This window comes from Boleophthalmus pectinirostris, unplaced genomic scaffold (assembly GCF_026225935.1).
Source record: "Boleophthalmus pectinirostris isolate CB_2022bp ecotype Guang Dong unplaced genomic scaffold, ASM2622593v1 HiC_scaffold_3, whole genome shotgun sequence".
Taxonomy (NCBI): domain Eukaryota; kingdom Metazoa; phylum Chordata; class Actinopteri; order Gobiiformes; family Gobiidae; genus Boleophthalmus; species Boleophthalmus pectinirostris.
In genome coordinates, this window is record NW_026571299.1 from 34,132,679 (window position 1) to 34,158,126 (window position 25,448).

Sequence of the window (25,448 nt, forward strand, 5' to 3'; positions counted from 1 at the left end):
TGGGGGTGTGTCTGGAGCACAGTCTATGGTCTGGAGTCATCACTGCTATCAAGGTTGATGGCAGATGTTTGAGCAGAGGCAGAGGGGAGCATTGTCATCCTTCGCTGCTGTTTTGTTCTTTCCAGATCTGTTGCCTGCCGACATATTTTACGTATGCTTTGAAATAAACTCATAATAATCAAGACCGGATCAATCTGAACTTCAGCCAGGTGTCTGCTTGTTGAGTAGCTGTGAAGTGACTTCCAAGAGGAAGTGTCCGATGTATGCAGACCACTGTGATTGTCGCTGTTATTTAATCTGCACACTGTTGTTTCTGTATGTCTGCGAGAACCTCAGTAAAGGACAAGGAACGTTACTCCCGCATTTGAGTATTATTTTATTAGGAAGTTTGCAGGGATATAGCAAGTGGCGACGAGGTTGATTTATAAGTACTAACTTATCTCACGCTTGCACTTGGACTGAGTTTTGAATGTAACGGTTGAGGTTTTTTTTAAAAGGGGAGAGGATGTCAAGCTATGTCTAATCTGGAAGAGGAACTGATTAAACAACCGACACCAACCATGGCTGGAATTATAGGCAATATTGGCTCTTTTGATGAGAATGTTGTACAAAGGAGCTCATACGCGGAACGTTTTGACTACTTTATCCAAGCAAACAGCATTGTTGATGGCAAAATAGTACCCACTTTCCTGTGATGGGACCTAAAACTTTCAACCTGTTACGTGATTTGCTACAACCCACAATGCGTGGGGAAAAGACTTACACTGAGAAAATCAGCGTTTTGTCACAGCATTACTCACGGAAGCCATTATTAATCGCAGAGAGGTTCTGATTCCATAAATGTGATCAAGAAGAAGGAGAGTCGGTCCTTTTGTTTGTTGCCGCGCTAAGAAAATTGGCAGAACACTGCGAATTCGGGACCATTCTATATGACACGCTAAGAGACAGGCCAGTGTGCAGTCTTAAAGATGAAGCAGCACAGAGGAAATTACTTTAAAGGAAATCCAGTAAATATGCAGATTGATACTGGATCCAAAGCTTTCAGCCTCTCGGAAAAAGGTGTATGAGAACCACCTACGACACTTACCCCTGAAACCCTCAGACACCAGATTTAGCACTTACCTCAGAGAACCAGTGCCCATGGCTGGCATGACTGATGTAACTGTTGAAAGCAACAATCAAGTGAGAACACTTCCCATCTATGTGGCTAAAGGAAATTGTCCTGCTCTCCTTGGCCAAGTCTGGTTAGAGAATTTGAAACTAAATTGGCAGACTGTGAAGATGCTCTCACCCACCTCCATAGAGTTAACAGCTGTTTTGCAAAAACATTGCAACATTTTCACAAATGTACTAGGCCTTATGAAAGATATCATTGCCAGGCTAAGCCTTAAACCAGATGCAAGGCCAAAGTTCTTGAAAGCTAGACCTGTGCCATACGCCATACTCTCAAAAGTGGATGCAGAACTGGACTCTCAGGTCACAAGTGGCGTGCTTGAACCTGTAGCTATTAGTGAGTGGGCAACGCCTATTGTTCCCATGTAAAAGAAAAATGGAAGCATTCAAATCTGTGGACATTTCAAGGTGATGCTGAATCCTGTACTAGCCCCTGAACAATATCCTCTTCCTCACATTGATTTTGTTTGCAGGACTCAGTCATGGACAAAAGTTTAGCAAAACATATCTGAATCAGGCCTACTTACAGATGGGTGTTGAGGAAGAGTCAAGAGAGCCCCTCACCATAACAACACAAAAGGGTCTGTTCAGATACTGTCGACTTCCTTTGGAATCACTTCAACCCCTGCCCATTTTCAGCGAGCCATGGATCAGATCCTCAGTGGTCTCCCTGGACATCCTGTGCACTGGAGCGACCGATGAGGAACATCTGCGTAATCTGGATGCAGTCCTTCAAAGACTACAAGACTATGGGCTTAGCGCGAGTTTTTCAAGCCATCTGTTGAATATCTGGGATATGTCATCAACGCAAATGGATTGCATATTGTCCCCTCCAAGAGTCGTGCCATTGCAGACGCTCCACCACCACACAGGGTGAGTCAATTGCGTTCTTTTCTTGGCTTACTCAACTACTATGGCCGGTTTATACCCAATTTAGTATCTATACTGACACCATTACACAGTCTGCTCTGTAACGGAAAAGCCTGGAACTGGAATGAAGCCTGTCAAGAGGCTTTTCAACAGGCTAAAGACACTCTGTTGAAGTCTGGAGTGCTGACACACTAAGACCCCTATATTCCCATACAACTAGTGTGTGATGCTTCTCCCTATGGAGTGGGAGTTGTTATTTCCCACATATTGCTAAGCAGGGAAGAAAAGCCTATAGCATTTGCATGGCGAACACTGAATAAAGCAGAGTCCAATTATGCACAGATAGAGTGGGAAGCACTGAGCATTGTATTTGGAGTTCGTTGTTTTCACCAGTATGGACGGTGGTTCACCCTTCTTACTGATCATAGACCTCTCACCACACTCAAGCATACCGTCACTGGCAGTGAGCCACATGCAGAGGTGGGCTGTGCTGTTACCAGCCCATTCATATGACATCAAATATCGCAAGGCAGACCATCAAAATGCAGACAGTTTGTCATGGCTTCCTCTGCCCGTTACCAAAACAGACAAGCAGCGCAGACATTTTCTACTTCAGCCAAGTAGAGGGCGTGCCTGTCACAGCAGCCCAGGTGAAGAGGGCAACTCATTCTGATTCTGTGCTGGCAGGAGTCATGGATATGGTGATGAAGGGCCATTTCATAAGCAGTGCCCCGAGTTTTCAACCTTACATGTCAAGGAGAATGGAATTGTTAATACAGTCAGGGTGTTTGCTGTGGGGGAGGAGGGTAGTCATCCCACCAACGTTGCGCAAGTCTGTTCTGCAACAACTCCATGTGAGCCATAGTGGAACTGTGCACATGAAAGAATTGGCAAGGAGTTATTTTTGGTAGCCGGGAGTGGACCGAGAGATTTAGAATGTGACCAAGTGCTGCCACACGTGTCAGAGGGTTCAGAACATTCCCCAGCTTGCTCCCCTAACCCCTTGGGAGTTCCCAGAAGAACCATGGCAATGAGTTCATGTAGATTTCACAGGACCAATAGAAGGGCAGATGCTACTGGTGGTTGTGGATGCCCACACCAAATGGTCTGAGGTGGCAATTGAAATCCACCACTACAATCAAAACTATCGAAAAAATAGGGGAAAGTTCAGCTGTTTCGGGTGTCCCACACAATTAGTCTCCGACAATGGTCCTCAGCTGGTGTCAGAAGGAATGACCACTTTCTTGCAAGTGAACGGTGTACAGCACATCAAATCAGCACCTTTCCACCCAGCTACTAACGGGTTAGCCAAAAGGATTGTCCAAACCCTGAAACATGCACTGAACAACTCTCAAGGTCACAGAACGTTTCATCAGCGGTTGCACAGATTTTTGTTAACTTATAGTAATACTCCCCATGTTACCACCAAGGTCTCTCCAGCATCCCTGATGTTCAAGAGAGACCTGTTAAAACCCACCGCAGTGAAAGACACCATCCATCATCAGAAAGAAAAACTGATTCAGCAACATAAACAACATGCCAAAGGAAGGAACTTCTCTCCTGGTGACCACGTGTTGGCTAGGAATTACAGTGCTGGCCCACAGTGGGTGCAGGCGACCATCATGGCACAGACTGACCCTGTCTTGTATACAATTCAGACGGCCGATGGTCGCACATGGAGGAGACATGTCAACCGTCCTGCCTTCTGGGGACAGCAGTGGGGATTTACTGGAAGACTACACCAGTGACACCATTGCAGCACCTGGAGGTAATCCTGTTCATGAGGTACTTGTTCCTGATCCTCCGCCAGAGATGATTGTGTTTGTCCCATCCCCTGCAGCACTGTCAGCGTTCCCCAAAGACAGTTTGGCAGGCCCTTTCAGCGAGCGTCCATACCCAGAAAGGGAGCAGCGGCCCCCAAAACGTATGGACTTATGAATGCATTAATATAGACTAAAGGCTGTATCAAGTGGTGGAGTTTCTTGAGCGCATCACATGTGCATATTAAATACTGAAATTATATATTTGTTTGAATATTACACAATGAGTTAATGTTTAACCACTGAAATCTTATATATGTTTAAAGGTTCTACTGTGTGAAACATATGCTTTTAAGGTACTCTCTTTGCAGAGATGAAGGTTGTGTACCTTTTAAGGAAATTCTTTGCAGAGCAGCTGCAGTGGAGTCATCTTGGCTGGCGCCAAGCCAAAATAGACTTGGCTGTAATTTAAACATGGCTGTCATCTCCTCACAGTGAAGGAATGTGGAGATGATTCAGGGAGGATCCAAGGTGTGAACCTGCTCAACATATTATTTGCATAGTCATACTGTTGTTTTATGTGTCTGGGTTGAGGGAAACACAGGCGTTCAGATCACCTAATGTAAGTCCTGTGTAGATGTAGGCTATCAGGGGCAGCGATTTGGCCCAGAGCTCTGTATTAGAATTGTATTGGAAGGGGAATAAATTCAATGTGATTTTAATTGATTCCAGTCATTATTTGTGATAGAACACGCCTAACACACTCAAGCAACTGGGGAAGAATAAACCCCATGGGTGTTGTCATGGGATGGGGTAGTTTACCCTTATCTTATAGGTTCATCTGTGTTTTGTTCAGTGTTTTTTTTTTTTTTTTTTTTAAAAGGCTCCTGTTTGTGGATGGGAATTGTTTACATACCTGCATATACTGCCCCAGTTACAATTGAATGTATAGTTTTGTTTAATATGCCATTTGAATTATGGGGGCAAGTGTTGTAAGGGGGTAGGAGATGTTGTTTGTCCCTCCTGCTTACCATAGATGATGATCTGTGCATGATGGGTAATCTGCACACTGTTGTTTATGTCTGCGAGAACCTCAGTAAAGGACATGTTTGAACGTTACTTCTGCATTTGAGTATTGTTTTATTAGGAAGTGTTATGTCCCCTATACCCAACAGGGGGCACAACGATTATAAAACATCATTGAGGCAAAGTAGGTTTGGCAATTTTTTAATTTTCGAGCCAAACATTCACCAGTATGTATACAGACAAACAAACAAAAGGTTGGAGGGAGGAGGCATGTGCCAGTTGTGCCAAATAAACAAGCCAAAAAATATAATAAAACAGGCCCTAACTGAAAACAAAATTTAAGAAATCAAAAAGCCTAGCCTATCTGATCTAAAAAAAAAAAAAAAAGGAAAAAAAAAAGAGAGACTTGGTTACCTCAAAACAATAAAGGTGGCAACAACTGATAAACTAGTGAAAACTATGTGGTGCAAGGTGTATAGGTATCCCCAACTTACCTTACCAACCTCCCAACCAAACAATACCTGGCTAGCAGAGGTAGAAGTATTACACGCACACAGAGAGAGAACAGCAGCACACAGCTCCTTTTAAATGGTCTCCAACCTGATTGGCTGCTAGCTGGCCAATCAGCTCTAGCCAGGTCCTGCCCACAGCACCTGAACAGACAGGGCAGAGGAGACAGCAGTACACACACACACACACAAATGCTTGCATGTAACAGGAAGTTACAGGATATAACACACACACACAAAAAAACATTCCTGCATAAATATTGGTTGTTTATAGTTCAAACATTTTAAGAATTACATAATGCCTAGTTAAAAATAATCAAATATTTATTCCGCCTGTGTTAATTAAAAAATAAAATAAAATAATATATATATATATATTTATTTATTTATTTATTTATTTTTAAATCTAGGTCTCAACCTATAACCCAAAGGAAGAATTGGTGGGTTAGAGTCATTACGTAATGTCACTGGGTCCATAACAGCGCTCTCAGTCAAGCATACAGCAGGGTCTGAAGACAGGCTGTGTACACATTGACGGGCTTAGCTAGGAAATTTAGTATGCTTACTAAGGGATGCCGATCAACTAAAAACGATTTACTTTGAACCCCCTCTGTCTTTCAGTTTATTTAGTATACCATTTTATACATCCTGTTGTATTCTAGTTTGATCATTTTTTTATCAGTTTAACCAGCATACTTCTTTGACTTTATAAATAAAATATTTTCATCTATTTACATACATTTAGTTAATTATTAATAAATAGTAATATGATATTAGTTAGCTATATAGAGATTTTCTATTTGTTAAAACATTAATACACAGATTTCATGCAAACAACTAGAGTTTAGTTAATGATGAAAAAGCTATTAACTTGTGCCAAATAGTTATTTTGGTAACCATGAATAAATATTAACAAAGGGTTAGGTAATGATTAGTTTGCTGTTTATTATGGCACCTTATTATAAAGTGTTACCAAAAATGTTTTTAGAATCATCAGACAGGTGTTCAAATGTGTATGGTCATTACAGTGTTATTTTTTAAATTTTGTTTTACTGTTTTTGTAGATCTGGAAAATCAAATGGAAATGTCTTTATCAGACGAAGATGGTAGAACAACAGACTCGGATTACACATCACATTATATAGATGAAAACCTCAGTGTAAAGTGTCCCAGTCCTGCAGAGTCCAGCACCATGCCTTCTCCATCTATTACTGAGCTGCTCTTTTCTCCAGTTCAAAATCCTGCATCAGTGTGCCGAAATGTTTTTAACCAAAAACTGTCAGCATCACCAAAAGATGAGTACCAAGAGCTTTTTGAACCTGCAAGTGGAACTAGTTCAAATAATCCCACAGCTTTAAGTCAAGTCATCACAGAAACCTTAATCAAAATCAGTAATTTGTTAGTCTCTCAACCTCCTTCAATAAATCCCCCAGAACAACCAGAATGTATCACCTCGTCATCCTGTTCTGTCAATCAAAATATGTCCACATCAAAAAAGAAGAACGAAGAGCATTGTGAGCCAGAAAATAAATATATGTCTAGTCCATTAAGTCATGATTCAGCAGTTGGGTCTCCTATTGGCACAGGGACAGCGTCTTTAAAAAAACCCAAAAATGTTAAACATGAAACTGACATGCAAGAACATATGGCAAAGGAAAGTGCACCTCAGTATAGCAGTGATTCAACAGGAGAGCCCACTTCTTTTGTAGCAGCTTTTGCGACCAACGGAAGTAACACAAAAAGCCCAGAACTTGATTCTAACATCCAAAATGAAGTAGACATGTTTCAGATGTTAATAAATTTAATCAAACAAAATAAACCCGTAGCAAATCTAGAGATGTCAGCAGAGTCATTAGAAAGCAATGTTAAAAAGTGCGAAGCACCACGATCCACAAGATGGGATGTAGGGCCTCCATCTGATACTGGTACTGACATGGTTTCTAAAGAGGACACTATATTGAATGAAGGCATTGCAGGTACATTTAAACTTCCATTACATGGGGTCAGTTTAGCAAATGGGAGAGAAGCATCAAAACAGGATACAGAAAAACCTGCCATGTCATGGGATCTATGCAAAGAAGTTCTTAAAATGACAAGCAGCTTTGAAATGACAGTTGTACAGAAATCACAAGGGCATGTTCAAACACAAGATAAACTAGAGGAGAGACAGGTGAAAACAGAAGACACTGAGATGCATGAAGTCAAGAAGACTGAGGCGTCAGACCATCAAATTTCACTAAACAAGGATAAACAGCCAAAGGATTTCAACACTGGTGCTGAACACTCAAAAATCCAGAAGAGTCAAGTTCAGACCTCACAGCTGCCCCAGGATCAGGTTCAAAATGAGCCATCAAACACTAAGGTGGTTCAAATCCAACAGACCCATGTTCAGGTTCAACAAAGCCAAGTGTTGCATCTTCAGAGACCAACAGAAGTGGACTCATCGGAACATACCACAGAGCAGAGCCAAGACCAGAGTCAGCAGCTGCCCATTTACTCCGTTGTCTCTCGCAGACCACAAAACACTATGTATGCTCCAAGAGAGAATGATTACAGGCAAACTAGAAGTGTTATGAATGCAAACGTTCAAGTCAGTCAAGGGCCCTTAAATGCAGCAGCAGCAGACACAGTCAGCTCATGTCCTAGTAACACTATGCTGGCCACAGGAGGGTACGGCCATTTTGTCCAGACAGGTTACCCAGCTAATATGTACAACCATTCAGACATTCCTATGCAGAATTTTTATTATTCATCCAGGTTTGCCCATCCAAATCAAGTTTACCATCTGCTGCAAACACAATATTACACATCTATGCAGCCATTTACTCAAAATGTTCAAAGTCCAGGGAATTGGAGCTGGTTCAATCCTAATACACTGTCTCAGCCTGGGGCACAGACCTATGCTGCATGGTCTAATGGAGAGGTGGCAGGGCCAAGTAATGTGGCATATTCAAATGCAGTTCTGTTCAACACAGCCTATCATCAAAGTTATATAAATAACTATAACAATGTGCCGGAGTACAACAGAGAGTTGCAAAATCACATTCATACACAATCATCTTTTTCTGGTTCAGAGACCTCTCACTTCTTCCCCCAGAGGAAGTAGACGTTGGTGGAATTTGAAATGTACATTTTCTATGTAATTATCTTATGTGGTTTATTTACTTTTTGTGTAAATGTGTTTAACTGTATAATCACGAAGGCATTGCCATTTTATGACATATTGTGTTTTATTGTATTAAATTTTTTTGAGTATGTGACTGTAGTGAAATTCATGCACTTATAAACTTCTTGACATCTTACTTTAAATAGCAACAGTAAGGCCTATGCCCGAACTCCAACCACAGCAATTAGGATCTCTACCTAGGTGTACATCTAAGCAGTCTCTAGCCTGAATATGTATGTATAATATTTAAAAGGAGCTTTATCTCGGTGTACTTGCCTAGCACACAACCAACCAAATCTTTAATATTTTATAAATATTTTTTATCCTATGCCTTTTTTCAATTCAACCTTTACTTCTGTATCTCTCAATGCTAGGGGTTTGAGAGACTATTAAAAGGAAACCTACATTCTTATTCTTTAAAAAAAAAAAAACTGAAAAAGCACAGTGTTATTTAATTGAAGAAATACAGAGAAATAATACTGATGAAAATATCTGATGAACTTTCCACCACAGTGAAATAATTATTTCCTATAGATATCCTAATGAGATTACACTATTGTAATGGATGAATGTCTTGATACTGTGATGTATTAATTAGGGATGGGCATGATTAATCGATAATTGATCATTAAGAATTTCATCGATTACGTTAATTTTAATCGACAAACCGAATGTAGGTTGCTGTGCGTAGCGTGACCAAACGGGTCTGTACATGTGTCTCTCTGCACTCAGAAGGAGCGAGACACAAACAGTCGGTCAGTCTGCAGCGTACCGAAGCACAAATGTGTATTTAACAATGACTTGTACAAGAAATTCCACGCTTTCCGTTGTGTTCGGGACAAGTGTGAGTCCATGTGCACACTGTACAAAGCAGCACATATGTGGTCTGCGGTGTCCAGTGGGAAAAAGCTTTACCAGGTGAGAGTCGCGCAATGTCGATGACGAGTCCCCACCTCCCTCCCCCCCGTACGGTGTCCTGGTTTTGACAAACGCAAATATGGTCACACTAACCTGTATTCCACTGAATCATGTCTTTTAATCCGACAGAAATTGACCGCATCAGCGACACAAGAGCTGTAGTTTTATCTTCGCTGAGTTTATGCAAATTAGCGATGTGGTTTTAAGTTTCGTTTCTGTGAAAGTTGAGCAAAACTGAATTAAACACATTATAATGTCAAACGGGCTGATGTGGCTCTAGAGCAGTTACGGTTTATATGTCGTAAAGTTGAATTTATTTATGCAGATTAGTAGTGCAGATAGTAATAACGATGATCATTTTAATATAAAAACGTTAATGATTAATCGATAATCGATCGTTAATTCTTCCGACGATCGATTAAGAAAATTTCATCGAATGCCCATCCCTAGTATTAATGTTACGGCATCCGTAGCAACGACGTCACTTCATATGTACGTAAGGTGAACGGGAGTTGTTGTACCTGGTTCCTGACATGTTACTGATTAAGAGACTGGCACTGAAGCTTGTTATAAAATGATCGGTGGTCAAGCCTCCTGAATGAATATAACGTTGTGTCAGAAGATAACATGAAAAAAGAAAATGCTGCTAGATCCATGTGCTAGATCCAAATCAAGGATTTTGGCAGCTCAAACTTGAAGAAGAAATTTCCAAGCTCTGTACTTTCAATATCGGTTCTTGCATTTACCCCATTAGCATCAGATGTGTTCCAAAGAGCCATAGCACAAATGACTGAGGATTTGGATGGTGTTTTCAACATGACCGATGACTTGTTGGTGTGGGGCTACTCCAAAAAAGAGCATGATCATACACTGTGAAAACTGCTGGACAGAGCAAGAGAATATAACTTGAAACTCAACAAAAACAAGTGTTTACTAAGGACAAATGAGATCAAGTACAATGGACAAACACTCAGATAATGGCTTGAAACCAGATGAAGAAAAAGTGAGAGCGTGACACAGCTACCTCCAGGACAAACAAGAAGTGTCAAGATTCATGGGTATGAGTCAGTTTTGCCAAGTTTATATCAAACCTGTCACACATCAGTGCACCTCTGAGAAAGCTCCTTGAAGGAAATGTAGAGTGGCACTGGAAGTAACAACAGCAAAAAGGTTTTGAACTATTTGAAGAGCTTGTCACCATCGCACCACTACTCAAATACTATGATATCAATATACCAGTCACTCAGTGGATGCGAGTTCAGAGGTAATAGGAGCAGTCCTTCTGAAGGGTGGACAACCTGTAACATACAGGTCAAGAGCACTCGCGGACTATCAGCAAACGTACAAATTGAAAAAGAGCTCCTTGCCATTGTTTACGGCCCTGAAAATTTCATAAATATAACAGATAGGTGTTTTTCAAGATTTCAAAATCACCCAATCAACCCTATTCTGAATGAATTTTGTAATGTATTCAAATTGAATGACATATATCACACTCTAAACCCAGATACCCAAGTCTTTACTTGGTTCAAACCAGATGGTACAAATAGTCTAAATCTTGATTAGATCTTTGGTTGTTATCGGAATTTATAACCAATTTGGAAATTAATTCTACGATCTCCACAGCACCACTCATTCATCATTGTACGTGATGTATACTCCCTTTAGAGGAGCCTCACCATCAATTAAAATTGAGGGAGTAGAAAAAGCCTTACGCTGTAGATAAAATCCTACAGGCACTTTTGGGATGATTTAAAAGATGTAATTTTCAATATTTATTTATTTATTTATTGTCTTTTTTTAAAGCATTCGATATAATTAAACGAATGTATGTTTTAATTTAGAAAGATATTAATAGTACAGTTCTACTACCACAAGGTATTTTCGCCAGATTTTCAGTACAAAAAGGAATTAAAAAGGACTGCCCCTTATCACCGCTTTGATTCATTGCTAAAGCAGAGATGCTGTCTATTCTTACCTGATTTTGAAAAACTATAAATTTTAGGGAAACAATGAACTATTAGATAACTGGCTGATGACAGCCATATTTATGAAAAATAATGAACAACTCTCTAAAATTCACAATATGGTAGATTTTGTTCTTCAAAATGTCTGCGCTAAATCTCAATAAGTGCAAACTATTTCCAATTTGTGACTCAAACCTGTCAGCCATTCATAACATTCCTACTCCCATTCATCAAGTGTAAAGTATCTAGATGTGCACATAACTAAGAATGTGGACCAACTCACTAAACTTAACATTGAAGATAACCTTGAGAAATCTAAAACAGTCCTTAATTCATTTCTTTCATGGTTTGCACATTCCTTACAAAAACATAGTGCATTTCCTAGTTTATTTAGCCATCACTATCAATATCTAATAGTTCTAAAGTTATAAACCAAAAAAAAATTGATTACATTTGGAAAGGAAAATCACATTACATTACAAAAAGTATGATGATACAGAAATGTAGACTTTGAATGCATTAATGGCACAATAAAAACTCATTGTTTGAAGCAAAACAGTCAAAGGATTTCTGGTTTTATATTCCCAATGAAATCTTTACAAAACTATGTGGCATTGAATTTCTGCTGTGAATATGACCTAAAAAAAAAAAAATGTCTTCCTTTCACCAACCTATTATATTGGAGAATTATTTACAAACACAGTTTAAGTCCCCACAAAGCCCCAATTTGGAACTGCTGATATGTATTACATAAACACAAATCTATACATTTACAAAACTGGCTAGAAAGGGGTGCATGGTCTGTAATACACTTGTTAGATCATACTGGAATCTTTTTGAGAACTTTAGCTCCAAATTCAAGATAACTGAAGAAAATCAATGCAATATGGTGATTAAAGCTGTGATAGTAGAGGCTTCTAACTTGAGTTAAAATGACGTGCATCGTACTCTCTCATCACTTCTGGTGAATAGTGAAAATCTACTTAACTCTAAAATTAACAATCGTACTATTTGTTAACTATTTAACCAAGAACAATTTCCATTTGTATATTCTCCGAAACTCTACAACAACTCTACATTTTTTCTCCAAAAAGATGCTGAAAAATAAAACTTCCCATTGCACCAAAAGCAAAAGAGCTTAATTATACAGTTCTTAACAGTTAAGTATATCTCTCTGCTGATTTTCTGTGTAAACTTTTGGCATTTAAGACCAGCAACTGTTCCTTTTGTAATGAGTATGCTGAATGTATGTATAATAATGCCTTTTGGGATGATTTACATCACTGATTGTACCAGTTCCAGATTTAGGATTACAAAATGTCTTATATGGTATGAATGTAAGTAATTGTATATATGATATGTCTATTAACTCTGTTTTAATAGTAGGAAAGTTTTTTTATACACTAAAATAGATATTTAAAAAGTAAACCAAATTTCCATAAAGAACTTGAAGAAAAGTACTGCAATTTTATTTTTTTTTTATGTTTGAAGAACTAAATGGAAAACCTCTAGCTGTGCTCATCACAAAGCTGAAACTCTACTCCTGTCTGCTTTTAATTAATTATTAATAATATTTGACTATTTGTTTAATCATTTTATTGACTCTTTTCCTGTATAATATTTACAATATTACTCATGATTTAATCTATTTAGAAAGCTTCTGTAGGGGTAGACCTATACATTATTTTGACCAGTGCTTCTCTTATTTTATTGCCCATGCAATATTTTTGACACAGTGTAAAGGTTAAATTCCAGTTTATTTGGTCGAAATCCACATTCCATCTGTATTTAGCAACAATGAGGGCTTTGTTTTGGGAGATTTTTCTTGTGTATTTGTTATCAAAATTTTTATTCCTCCAATTCACTTCCTCAATCAAAAGGCGAAGGTCAAGGACACTGCTGTTGGAAAAACTAGGTAATGAGGTAAGTAAGCAAGAGGGTATGGCTTGACAGATAGTAATATATACTTTCTCTGTTATTTCAGTAATACTATATTTTTGTAAAATAAATAAATAAAATAAAACTCTGGGTAGATCAGCAGATTTTGTTGTTATACTATTTCCAACTGTTCTGTAAGAATAAGCTTTTACGTTTTAGTTTTATTGGTTATTCCAAAGAAGACACTTATGTGGAGAAAAAATATATTTTGACATCAAGCCATGATAACAATAACAGGATAGAAGTAAATATGGAATGTGAAAGTCGCAATTTAGCAGAAATTAGATTTTTTTTTTTCAAATATAACTGTCCCCTTTTTAATACAGTTTAGGATACTGACTGAGGTCTCAAGGAAAAAAATATGAGAGGGGAACGATTTAAAGGTTGCACAGGTACGGTGGTCAGCAGGGCTCATAATTAAATTGTTTTGCTTCTCACCCGTGTCGAAAATGTCAGCGACGCGATATCGTCGTTTTCTTAAATTATGTGAAGAATGGCCAAGAGATGAGAGCAAAAAGGCACGGGATCTGGGAACGTTTTTAAGACAGAGAGTAGCGGCGACTTTTCGAGAGGGGGAGAATACGCAGGTAGTGGATTTAAGATGAAAACGTAGTGAAAAACAAACCGGGCTAAGCTAATTCTCAGTGTGCCCTTGCTGGCTTTGTAGAAAATGTCTCGTTTATTAATTTCATAATGCTTCTTTTTAAATTAATATAATTCAATTTCTTTTTATGAGCTACATTTTGGTCATAAAAAGAAAGAAGCAGTCATATCTGTCAAATTAATTACAGAAATAAATATATGTATTTTCCTTGTAATTTCTTTCTGTTCTTCTTATTTTTATTTTTTTCTAGATTTCCGACCCAGAAAAATGTGACCAAATGTATGAAAGTTTGGCACGGATAAACGGCAATGTGTACAGACAAAGAGTGAGTTGTACACCATTATTGATTGCAGGGTATATATTGAAATAGAATAAAAATTTACATAATTTATTACGTCTTTCTTTTCAGTTCCCACGAGTAAGAGACACAAGTTTTACAGGTGTAACAGTGGAAGAATGTAGAGTTCTTCTTTCTGGTATGTACAGGAGGTAGCCACAATACAGATGTCTTGTAGGCACTTTATTATAGATTTAGACAAACTTTATGTTCCACAAAGGAAATTGTTTAATTATGAAGTATGTTTTCATTTACAGGAAGCATGCAACAGATGGATGAAGAAAAAAAGGGTTTGTGGAAGACATTAATGCAGAGATTTTCATCTAAACCACCAGAAGACATCCAAGAAAAAAAACAAGAAAAATAAATTGTTCAGTTATAATTACTATATGGAAATAAATCTGCTATATGGAATCTGATATGGATACCTTGTATAGTAAGGTCTGCACATAAATGCACATTTTAATCAATTTACATAACACATATTTCCTTACAAAATTCTATATTGTACAAAACAAAAATAATTTACATTAGCAAAATCAATAGAAAAAACATTCTTTATTCTTCCTTTTTTCCTTCCTCGGGATTGTCTCTCCAGATACAGTAGTTGAGGGAGGTGGCGAGACACAGCCAGGACAGATAGGGAGCCAGGAGCAGAGTGGCAGTTTTACTTATAGGATACCATGACCACATAGTGGCTGCCACAGTGCCAGTGAGCAGCACAATCTCCACTAAGGCCTAAACGGTGAAATGTAATTACAGTATTATCAAAATGCAAATATAGCTCTTCACAATTGTCATATCTTGTTAAAATTGTTGGTAAATGTACCCATTTAAGCTTGTGAGCACCAAAAAAGATACAAGGCCATGCCACGTTCAGTGTCAGTTGAAGGCCATACAGTCCCAGTGGAACCAGCGCTTCTTCAGTAAATCCATCAAGTTCTTTCCAAATTAGGTAGGAGCCATACCTGCAACATTTGCAAAAAGAACAAGTACATTAATGCAGGATAAAACTTAACATTGCATACTCAAAGCTCCTGGGACATACCCCATGCCAGTGTACAAACAGGTCCATACTATTGGAAATGCAGCATTTGGTGGCCTCCATGAGGGTTTTTTCAATGTTGGATACCAGTTGTTCACCTCTTTGCGTGTAATAAAGCGTGCAGTGAGTCCTCCCAGGATTGGGAAAGTGGTCATTCCGATCACAGGTTTCCACATAGCCATGGCCTGAGATAACAGAAAGACAAATTAAATGGTTTTCAGTAGAGCCCAACCGATATGGATTTTGCTGTGGCCGATATGAAACCAATATAATGGAAGTTGGAGCTGCCGATAGCCGATATAATCACCGATATATTTAGTGATGTAAAAATTCACTGTAAATGTTGAATTGTTTAAAAAACTTAGGTTTGGCTCTGGTGGATTTTAAATTGGGTTTATTTGGGCAACATTTATTGTTATTCTGCCTCTTTACATCATATTTATAGACAGTAGGTTGACTTAATGGCATTTTTGCATCACATTCTAGACACTCGTGATGGGTATTCCAGTTCTTTTTAGAGAACCGGCTCTTTTGGCTCGGCTCACTAAAAGCTGCTGGTTCTTTTGGCTCCCAAGCGGCTCTTCAGATTGTTTTGTTGCAAGCAGGACTAAAGCACGTCTAAAGCAGGACTGAATCAGGATTGAACCAGGTCTAAACCAGGACTGAAAAAGGACTAAATCGGGACTTATTTATTTTATGCTAAACTACAGTCAAATATGCTCGGTTTTTTTTTTTTTTTTTTTGTTTGTTTGTTTTTTAATCCTACATACACGAAAATTTCTCAAAGTTTCGTTTTTAGCCGCTGCCGCTGTCAAACCACGAATCTGCACGCGGCGTGAAGAGAAAAAAAGTGAGAGAAAGAGAAAACACGGCTCCCAATAAGGATCAGGCTCCCGTCGTTCCCTTTAAAGAGCCGGTTCTAAGAGTCATTTCGTTCGCGACGGACCCATAACTAGTAAAGAAAGTAGCTCTATTAGCCTTTAGCCGTAAATACGTGCGCGCCGCGGTAATTAATTATATGCGCAAATGTCACAATTCACACGTCTATTCACAGCTCATTTACATATCAGTGCAGGTCCAGTAGCAAATATACGGCCAATATAGTCACTTTAGAACAGACCAATAGAAAACAGTCTGTTTATGTGCGGGAGCTACAGCAGCTAACCCATAACAAATGACAAAAACTAGCTTCAGAGTCGACATATTTCCAACACTCACCGCTCATACAGGCTCCTCCTCACATCACAAATCTGCACTAATAAATGTCCTTTTAATCCAGACTCAAACCGATTGTCCGTAAAAAGAATATAATCTCAGTGTTTGGATCTGTGTCTGCGGGTGTAAACAAACACACGTGAGTGACGCGACTCTGTGGTGTGTTCAGGGACAGTATGGACACACACACACAGACAAATGACTCCGTAGATAAATACTGATGTGGAGCCACATATTAGGACATTTATCCGTCTGTAAATTGGATTAAATGAACAGAATGTAGAGAGTCTAAGCTTTATAACGAGGTATAACATGCCCACGTGAAATATCGGCCCCTATCAGCAATCATATCGGCCGATAGCCGATATGCCCAAAGTTGCCCATATCAGCCGATAATATCGGCCAACCGATATATCGGTCGGGCTCTAGTTTTCAGTAGCAGTAGTCAAATTAAAAAAATAGTTATTATTCTTTTCATTAATAATTAACTTGCAATGTAAACATTAATACTGAACTAAATACTACAATTACATATTTACAAAAATGCATATTAATAGTTTTTATGTTTTTCAAATTATTACTTAATTTGGTGGGATAATACCTACTGAAACATCAAATATACAGTAATTTGAGTTCTAAAATGGAATAGCTATGTCATCAACATGGAAAATACCATATAAAATGCAGGGGCAATTTAGGCACAAGCAAGGCACTTTTCTGACTGTTTAAACTTTCATATACATTTATCATTTATTTGTGTAATCATAACTATTGCACAATTTAGACATGTTTTATTTAGTGTTTACAGTATGGTAACAGCATGGAATTATGTCAGCTCCTGTTCAAATAGGAATTAAAACATCACCAAAATAAAATGATAATAATAAAGACTAGGCACAATTTCAGTATAATCTTAAATATAATTATATTAATTTTGTTTTAGTGAAATTTGTTGCCTAACGTCATATGCACTTTAAATCATGCACTACATGGTGGGCATATAAAGGGCATAAAAAGATAATAATAATAAAAAAATCTTGCACTCAAGCTAAAATATCTTCTGAATATCTTCATAGTTGTTTCCAATTTTAAGAATTAAGTAAACAAAACAGGATTTTGGGTGTGGGCTACCATTCGTGGGTTATTTAAGGTAGCCCAGCCCTAACTACTTACCCTAGCTTCTCAGTAGCTTTTCAATAAACTTGATGATTGAGCTCCGTGGCGCACTGATTAGAACAGCCCTCTCATGCTCTCATAAGGTATAACGTGACACTAAGCTCTTCTCGTAGACTCAAATACATTTGACAGACAACTGAACTCAATTCCGCTGCATGTAAGAGCCCAATTTATGCAAGAGGGTCAGCCCAACCCCATCCATGCTATGATCCATGCCCAACCCATAGATCCAAACACGCTGCGTTACACACAACTACGCGCTGTGATTGGTCGACATATTGTCGACGTCACGTTTTTGTATTAACTAGTGTTCATTACGTTTATTTATAAGTGTATTTACGCACAACTTGTTTTTGAGGCAAGTTGGTACAAAGACCCCTCGCAGTTTTCTTCATACTAATGCCACTGTTTCTTTTTTCTTTTTTTGTTACAACATACAGCTGTGAACGTGACCCGAACGTCATGACAGCTCAGATCAGAAATCTTATCAGAAAGAGACTTCAACACACACCACTTTGAGTATACACGACGTGAAATCCTTTTTAACGTTGCGTATGTGTTTACTTCAGTATATAAAAAAATAAATATATAATGTAAATATGTATTAGGCGATAACATTTGGTGAGCAATCTATTTCTGAAATTTAATGAGGGATTTCTTTCAGCCTAATACTTGCCTGCCTTGAATCAATCCCACCATTTCATTCCTTTTAATTAACCTTTAAAGGTAATAACAAATTACAGATGGATGGCCACTGCCTTCGTTTTTAAATTAACTAAAATGAGAGGGAAATCAATTAAGATAATTCTCCTTTTTGGAGTAAACTAGAAACAAGAATCTGTTTACAAAATAAAACTATTCCAGTAGAAACATTTCTGCTACCTATTTTGTTAATAGACAGTTGTGATAAGCCCCAAAAAACACTACATCTGACTAAAAATGAGTTTATCTGTTCATCCACTCACAAAAATGGACTGTCCAGATGTGTTATACCAGTGTTGTGCCACTGTATTATTAGAGTCTGCGGCTACTCCTCCCTCTGGACAGCACCTTTCTGGTCCTCCAGTCTGTACCTTCTTGTCGTTCCCCTCAGCTCGTTGTCTACTGTGAACTTTCACCCCAGCTGCATAGGAAATGTCATACAGACAGAGGCCCGTGCTGCAGCAGGGGGCGTAATAGCAGGAAAAATAACAACATTTTACTGCTCTCGCTGCATCTTTTTTCCTTCTGTCTGTCGCTCAAGTGCCACATCCCACTACCAGCAGCAGCTGCCGCCGAATCCTGGTCGCTGTGTCAATGCTCCTTTCGCATTAGGGCCAATAAAAGCCGTGCCTGACATGTGAGTAGCGAACCATCGCTGTCGTTATCCACTTGTTCGTTCACAGTTATGTGCTCACGCTATTGTATCCACACCGCGCCGAGCAGAGCCCTTTTTGAGGCTGTGGTTAGACGCTAGAGAGCGCCTCCGATGCGCTCTGAACTATGGGGAAGTGTGCGCGGGCATGGAGCAAACAAACCCTTGCTCACGGTGCAGCGTCGGCTTGGCTAATTGAGCAAAAGGCTGTGATTTTTTTTGCTGTTAAAAGCTAAATTGACGTACTGTCTCTCACTGAAATAGCAGGGCTTTAAAATGTTAGCTAACGCTGTAGCCGCACACATTTTTGACCTGAAGTAGCGGAGTGCTGGTGCTGAGTGCTGCTGGCATCAGTCAGGCCCGGGTCGAGCGCTCACATTGCGGCGGCTTCATCTGTTTACAAGCGGGCGAAGCGGCCAGCAACGCCAAATGTATCCATTGGCCCTCAAGAGCCAAGATCAGTGTATCAAATGGATACCATGTTACAGATGTGCAACAGCCTTATTCATGTAAGGCCTTCTGTCGAAACTGAATTAAAGTTTAGAGAGAACAAGTTAGAGAATGTACTAATAATCATCATAATCATGCATTTATGTATTTATTTAAAAAATAATAATGAACATGTTTGTTAGGCTATAGTTTAATAAGCATTAGGGCTATTAATTGCTGTTTCAATCATACATTTTCTTTAGATCTTTTGTGTGTGTACCTACTGTGTGTGCAAATTTCTAATTGTGGTTCATCATCAAATGTAAATGTGCTGTATCTGAGACATTTGTCTTTTTTCTTTTGAGGGGGAGGACTGTTTGGTCTTCCTCAAAGATGGCAGTCACTGAGATGTACCGTGGGACCACAGTGCCCAGTCAAAGATCCAGGGTTTGAACCAAAAACATTTTTACTGATGGCCTAGACTGAGTAAGTTTTTTTGTTTTTGCATTTCTAGGTTATTTCATGTCTTAGAACAAAACATTTACAAAACATTATTATTCAGTATATAGGATGGTATTTGAAATAGTGGTACTATTACATAGCCTATAATATATAGGCTATGTAATATTTGGTAAATTGTTTAATTATCACTATTAGAAATTCCAGGTGCCAGAGTGGGGCACCAGTGGCAGAATTTGGCTGTGTGTCCTTAGGGAAGACACGTCACCCACATTGCTTAGTATGAATGTGGTATGTATTTGAGTGTGGTAGTTGGAGGGGCTGATGGCCCAGATTTGCAGCCTCACTTATGTCAGTCTGCCCCAGTAGTGGCTACAATAGTAGCTTACCACCACTGAGTATGGAGTGGGTGAATAATGCGGGAAATTGTAAAGCAACTTGGAGCATCTGGAAAATTGCTATTTAATAATGCATCCTTATTATTATTACAATTTTAATTGTATTCATCATGAAGGGCATAGACCACTGTTCTTGATTTTAAATCTGTTTCAAAATGAGACTTATCAGAAATAATCATTGCATCTTTACTGTGTTTAGGTTTCAGCTGGCCTGCTGTAGCTATGGGGAGCTGCTGGAGCTGTCTGTACAGGGACCCCATCCGAGACAACCATCTCACCAAATTCAAGGCAGGACAATTTTGTTATCAGACCATTTGTCCTCTGGTTTTATTTTAACTCATTCAGATCTGTTTTTTAGGTTACCAATGTTGATGATGAGGGGAATGAGTTGGGCTCTGGGATCATGGAGCTCACCCAGACTGAGCTCATCCTTCACACTCGCAAACGTGATGCCATTCGGTGGCCATATCTGTGCCTGCGCCGCTACGGCTACGACTCCAACCTGTTCTCCTTTGAGAGTGGGCGGCGCTGTCAGACTGGACAGGGTAGCCCAAGAACTCTCTTTTATTCATCATTATTATTATAATAAGCAAGGAATTGTTATAATTATGACAACACTAAATACATGCTAGGGAATTTTGGTATTCTGTATGTATGTATGATGAAAATCAATTTGTATACAAAGATCTATTTAACAAGACTGCATTTTGGGAATCACCAAAAAATATAGAAATAATAAAACAGCTCTGCAGCTGTAATCTATTGTGGTATTGAAATCTTACTGAATGTTTTCCTTAGTATTGTAGTAATTTATTAATCTAAAGTCTGACATTTTAGTATCATGGCAACAGTAACCTACATAAACCATGATGCTTTATGCAATTCTGAAAAAAGGCTCCTTGATAGAAGCTGAAACTTCTTAATCTGAAAACCTAGTTACTAATGTTACTAACTATATGTATATCATTATAATATAATTTACTTATTATACTCAAAACACAGTGTACCATAGTGTCATAATTAGATATTTTTACATATCTGATATTAACTTGTATCTTTTTTCTTTGGTTAGGAATATTTGCTTTCAAGTGTTCTCGTGCTGAAGAGATCTTCAACCTGCTGCAGGAGCTGATGCAGTGTAACAGCATCAATGTGGTGGAGGAGTCCATGATAATGGGCCGCGGTGGTCACACTCCAGAGATGGAAATGTCTCGCACCCCACAGACACCTAACAGTGAGTCAGGCACCCATGGGCCCAAAACAGTCCTGCTCGACAACTCTCCATTTGGTATTAACAGTAGATCAGGAATTCAACAAAACAGCATCTAATCTGTGGATTATTTTAAGACTCAGGTTAAGTGAGAGGCACAGAGGTGACAAAACACCCGCAAATTTTGCAGACACATTAATCATGAGGCGGGTTTCTATAATTAGTCTTATTACCTCTAAAGCAGGTTAGTGCAAATTTTAAAAAGACGGTCCCCCTGTCATTATTTGCTACCTAAATTAATATGGAAGTCATTGAGTTATATTTGACAAAGTCTAAACATTTTTTGTCATTTAACTTCTCTAATCACTTATTCAAATGTGTTCTGCAGCTCCAGGATTTCCTGGCCAGGTATTTCCAAATGGTTACCCAGGTTACCCTCTCAGAGGCGACTCCCAACCTTCTATTACAGAGGAGCACGGTCACAGCCTGATGGGTTTGGAGGATCAGGTCAGCTGTTTCTCTGAGTATTAATAATCAAGCTAGCTAAGTTTCTCATATTCTGATGTGTTTTTCTACCTTGCAGAGTCACACCTATGTAAATACTGTTACTATGGAAGGGGATATCTCTATGCGTCACTGTGTGCACTCCCTACCTGAAGTTCGCCCCAGCACGTTTTCTGAAACAGCTCGAGGAGGCCAGGGCTCTGCTCAGTCCAACCTGCGCTGCTGCTCCATAGAGGAGCATAAAGACCCTCAGGTATTCATACAGCCATCTTCGCAGGAGGTGAAGTTCAGGCTGGGCCCTACTCCGGCACAACGCCATCTAATGGAGAGGGAGAGAGAAAGAGAACGGCTCAACCCTCACAGTCTGCAGCCAGTAGAGGGTGCCACAGGGTCAGAGACAGAAGGAGACGAGCCCTCTATGCACTTGTGCAACTCTCACTCTTACCATCATTTCCATCACCATGCGCTTCGCCACCAAACTCATGAGCTCTCGGACAGCAGCGAGCTGACCTACGAAAACATCAATGGGCTGCGCCGTAAGCAGCGTCTCAGCCCCAGCAGCGTATCCCAGTCTGTGGGCTCGAGCAGCAGCAGCAGCACCACTGGGGACAGTCATTCTCACTCTCTGCTGCATTCTCACGGGCCAGCCTCCTTGCCTGTTCAGGGCTACCCTTGTGACCGGGGCATGAGCCACCGCAGGACTGCTCTGCTCAACTATGAGAACCTGCCCTCACTGCCCCCTGTGTGGGAGTATAGCGCCCTGCAGCGAGATGAAGAGCAGGAAGATGAGGAGGATGAGCAAGATGAGGATGAGTATGATGAAGAGGAGGAGGACTTTGACGAATATGAGTTCTCTGAAGGGCCCGGGACACCTAACGGGTACCACCAAGACAGCAGGGGCATCCACAGAGATGCTCTGCAGAACTATGTGAACACTGAGCAAGTGCAGCCGCCACGGCTACGACATCCCTGCCCCCCTCCGCCACGCTCCTGTCAGCCCGACAGAGGCAGCAGAATATTTAACTTTGATTTCCGTAGAAGGTCAAGGTCCGGAGCAGGGGGCTGCGAGCATGGCCACATGCCCACACGGCAGCTGAACTATATTCAGGTGGACCTGGAGGGAGAGCCCTGCCCCACAGCACTCAGTGGGGGGGCCCAGCCTCAGCACCAGCGCCTACCATCCAAAAAGTGTGGCTCGCAGCAGGCACCAAGACGGAGTGAGTGCTATGCTGTTATAGATCTGAAGAAAACCGCAGCCATGTCCAACCTACAGAAAGCGCTGCCCCGGGATGACGGCACTTCCAGAAAGACTCGCCACAACAGCACAGATCTGCCTCTGTAGACAGTGTATAGACTCAGTGGAGAGTGAAGACAGCTGAAGGCTTATCCTTATTTAGCACACTGGACCCTTCACTGTCATCCACCATTGTACCAACGGGCTGACAATACTCTGCAGGTACTACTGAAAAACTCCAACTGGGCACACAAAAGGAATATGGGAAATTTGCCATTAGAACGATGCATTATTTACAAATGTGGTGTGGAATAAGTCAACATCTTCACTCACTACACCACTTCCTCACTCCTCTGTTTGCAGCACTGATTACATGCATTTTTCTTTTACTTCACCAGCATCCAGGAGTTTTAACACATGACCCTCAGTCAACGGTCATAATTATTGGTTTTAAAAAAGGCAAATTGCCCCTCTGAAATATTGGCCAATGTTCATACCTCATCAAAAGCACCTAAAATCTATTGGCCAGCAAACAGGAGGCTATTGTGTTACTGTATACTTGTGGAGCATTTTGCACACTAAACAATAAGACTTTATTTTATCACATAGATGATACACAGATTTTATCTAGTAATTAATTGCAGACATTTTACTAAAACTACAGGAAAAGTAGCACATGTGGAAGAAACATCCACTCACAGCAAACAGAAACGTAGTGTACTGTAACTTTTCAGATACTATATAGGTAGGAGATCCTCCTGGTTTACATTTGTCACAGTTGCACTTTTGACCACTGAAAAACTCAACTCCCATTCCACTTAAGCCACAGGTAGGACTGTGTTTTACCAATAACAGGGGCCAAATCTTAGCTCAGCATTATATTGTATACTGAACGTAATTGAGGACACCTCAAAATGGTGGAATTCAGCTATTCTCTTATTATACCAGTTATTAAATATTGAGGCCTTCAAGTTATTTATTTTATTTATTTATTTATTTAATAAGTTATTTATTCATTCATAATTGTTTGTCATGTTTTCCATTTTATGACCATAATTTGTTTTGGAAATCCAGTCGATAATATGGAGACCAAAGTTCCACCTCAAATTATGACTGGAAATTGTACTTTTACTTTAAAACTGTGCTTAATTTTTTTGAAAAAAGAAAAGACTGTATTTATATTTTAAGTGCCAAAATTTAATTGCAAACTGTAATGAGTAAAAGCTATTGTGCCAGTAGGATTTATAAGAAAAAAAAAGTTTTAAAAAAGAAAAAAAAAAAATGGATAAAAAGGCAACACCAACTTTTGATGGAAACTTAAGCATCTTTTTAATGCACATTCCACCTCATTTACTTGGACAATTGTTCAGAAGCGAGTGTGTGAAAAGATTGTGGGGGTTTTATTGCTGCTAGGTGTAAATACAGACCCGTATACTCCAGCTACGTGTCAAAAATGAAATCTTAAGTGTTTAAAAGCTATGCGATGTCAGACCTTTCACCACGCTCTTAGCTGTTAGCTAATAGAAGTAGCATAGTTGTGTTCTCTGAGCAGTGCAAACGAGTGAGACGTTTGGATAGTATTTTGTCAGCTTTTTCAGCTGTTTTTTTTTTTATATAGGTTATGTGTAATTGTTGGGATTGGGACACAGATTATCAAATACCAATGGGAAAAATGTGCACTGTGTGTAATACAACATGTTGACTGGAATGTTATCTTAAAATCTGTGGTATTAAGGTATATGCCTATGGGATGAAACTATACACTAATAAGCTCCTATTTATGGTACCTTCTCTAGACACCTATACCATGCTGTAAGTATTGTTAACATGGCGGCGGCATAGTAAAGATTTCAAGTTACACATCAGTGACTACGTATTAAAATGCATGACAGATGTTTTATACAGACAAATTGAGTTGGGAGATTTTTGTCTTTAAATTATTTTGGATTTTGTTCTGTATTGGTCGCATACTTGCAAACTTGTGTTTCCACAGCTGTGAGGGAGATAAATTATCAATCATATCTTCCTTTGCCTAGGCAGTATAAGTGCACATATAAAAACTGATTTTGTTAAGACATCAAGCAAGTGTAAAACCTCAAAAGTTTAGAATACTGATGTTTGCCATGTTGTACAGACACGAAATGCAGTCAACAAGT

The 25,448-nt window shown here is 39.4% G+C and overlaps 4 protein-coding genes across 10 annotated transcripts in view; 3 read left to right on the plus strand and 1 right to left on the minus strand.

Moving 5' to 3' along the window:
• Positions 1-8,598, plus strand: part of LOC110168590 (uncharacterized) — a 32,527-nt gene extending 23,929 nt beyond the window's left edge. For 4 of the 5 annotated variants that reach the window (XM_055160207.1, XM_055160208.1, XM_020934039.2 and 1 more), the window contains one exon: positions 6,403-8,598. In XM_055160207.1, the coding sequence (XP_055016182.1) occupies positions 6,403-8,444 (2,042 nt within the window). In that variant the 3' untranslated portion in view covers positions 8,445-8,598. The remainder of the gene's footprint in view (positions 1-6,402) is intronic. The other variant, XM_055160211.1, reaches the window with a different exon arrangement.
• Positions 8,599-13,715: 5,117 nt separating this feature from the next.
• On the plus strand, positions 13,716-14,687 carry LOC110168609 (ubiquinol-cytochrome-c reductase complex assembly factor 2). The gene is made up of 4 exons (XM_020934070.2): positions 13,716-13,914; positions 14,182-14,256; positions 14,341-14,407; positions 14,526-14,687. The coding sequence occupies exons 1-4, from the start codon at positions 13,777-13,779 to the stop codon at positions 14,633-14,635; spliced, it is 390 nt and encodes a 129-aa protein (XP_020789729.1). The 5' UTR covers positions 13,716-13,776; the 3' UTR covers positions 14,636-14,687.
• LOC110168608 (translocator protein-like) lies at positions 14,437-18,854 on the minus strand. Of its 3 annotated transcripts, none has more exons than XM_020934067.2 (4): positions 18,670-18,854; positions 15,317-15,498; positions 15,098-15,236; positions 14,437-15,006 (listed from the first exon to the last, which is right to left on the minus strand). In XM_020934067.2, the coding sequence occupies exons 2-4, from the start codon at positions 15,493-15,495 to the stop codon at positions 14,827-14,829; spliced, it is 498 nt and encodes a 165-aa protein (XP_020789726.2). In that variant the 5' UTR covers positions 15,496-15,498; positions 18,670-18,854; the 3' UTR covers positions 14,437-14,826. The 3 variants fall into 3 exon arrangements, with proteins under 3 accessions (XP_020789726.2, XP_020789725.2, XP_020789727.2); XM_020934066.2 differs by lacking the exon at positions 18,670-18,854 and adding an exon at positions 17,702-17,885; XM_020934068.2 differs by lacking the exon at positions 18,670-18,854 and adding an exon at positions 16,532-16,644.
• A 58-nt stretch (positions 18,855-18,912) lies between these two features.
• On the plus strand, positions 18,913-25,202 carry frs3 (fibroblast growth factor receptor substrate 3). Its single transcript, XM_020934052.2, has 7 exons — positions 18,913-19,043; positions 19,853-19,973; positions 20,544-20,632; positions 20,703-20,889; positions 21,417-21,578; positions 21,943-22,061; positions 22,138-25,202. The coding sequence occupies exons 3-7, from the start codon at positions 20,567-20,569 to the stop codon at positions 23,398-23,400; spliced, it is 1,797 nt and encodes a 598-aa protein (XP_020789711.1). The 5' UTR covers positions 18,913-19,043; positions 19,853-19,973; positions 20,544-20,566; the 3' UTR covers positions 23,401-25,202.
• The last annotated feature ends 246 nt before the right edge of the window (positions 25,203-25,448 follow it).

Bases quoted from the DNA above. Each gene is read 5' to 3' on its own strand.
- LOC110168608 (XM_020934067.2), bottom strand. From the start codon at position 15,495: ATGGCTATGTGGAAACCTGTGATCGGAATGACCACTTTCCCAATCCTG. The intron at 15,237-15,316 runs GTATGTCCCAGG...CAAATGTTGCAG, and splicing joins TGTTTGTACACTGGCATGGG to GTATGGCTCCTACCTAATTT. The intron at 15,007-15,097 runs GTACATTTACCA...TTCACCGTTTAG, and splicing joins GTGCTCACAAGCTTAAATGG to GCCTTAGTGGAGATTGTGCT.
- LOC110168609 (XM_020934070.2), top strand. From the start codon at position 13,777: ATGTCAGCGACGCGATATCGTCGTTTTCTTAAATTATGTGAAGAATGG. The intron at 14,257-14,340 runs GTGAGTTGTACA...CTTTCTTTTCAG, and splicing joins GCAATGTGTACAGACAAAGA to TTCCCACGAGTAAGAGACAC. The intron at 14,408-14,525 runs GTATGTACAGGA...TTTCATTTACAG, and splicing joins ATGTAGAGTTCTTCTTTCTG to GAAGCATGCAACAGATGGAT.
- frs3 (XM_020934052.2), top strand. From the start codon at position 20,567: ATGGGGAGCTGCTGGAGCTGTCTGTACAGGGACCCCATCCGAGACAAC. The intron at 20,633-20,702 runs GCAGGACAATTT...TCTGTTTTTTAG, and splicing joins ACCATCTCACCAAATTCAAG to GTTACCAATGTTGATGATGA. The intron at 21,579-21,942 runs GTGAGTCAGGCA...TGTGTTCTGCAG, and splicing joins CACCCCACAGACACCTAACA to CTCCAGGATTTCCTGGCCAG.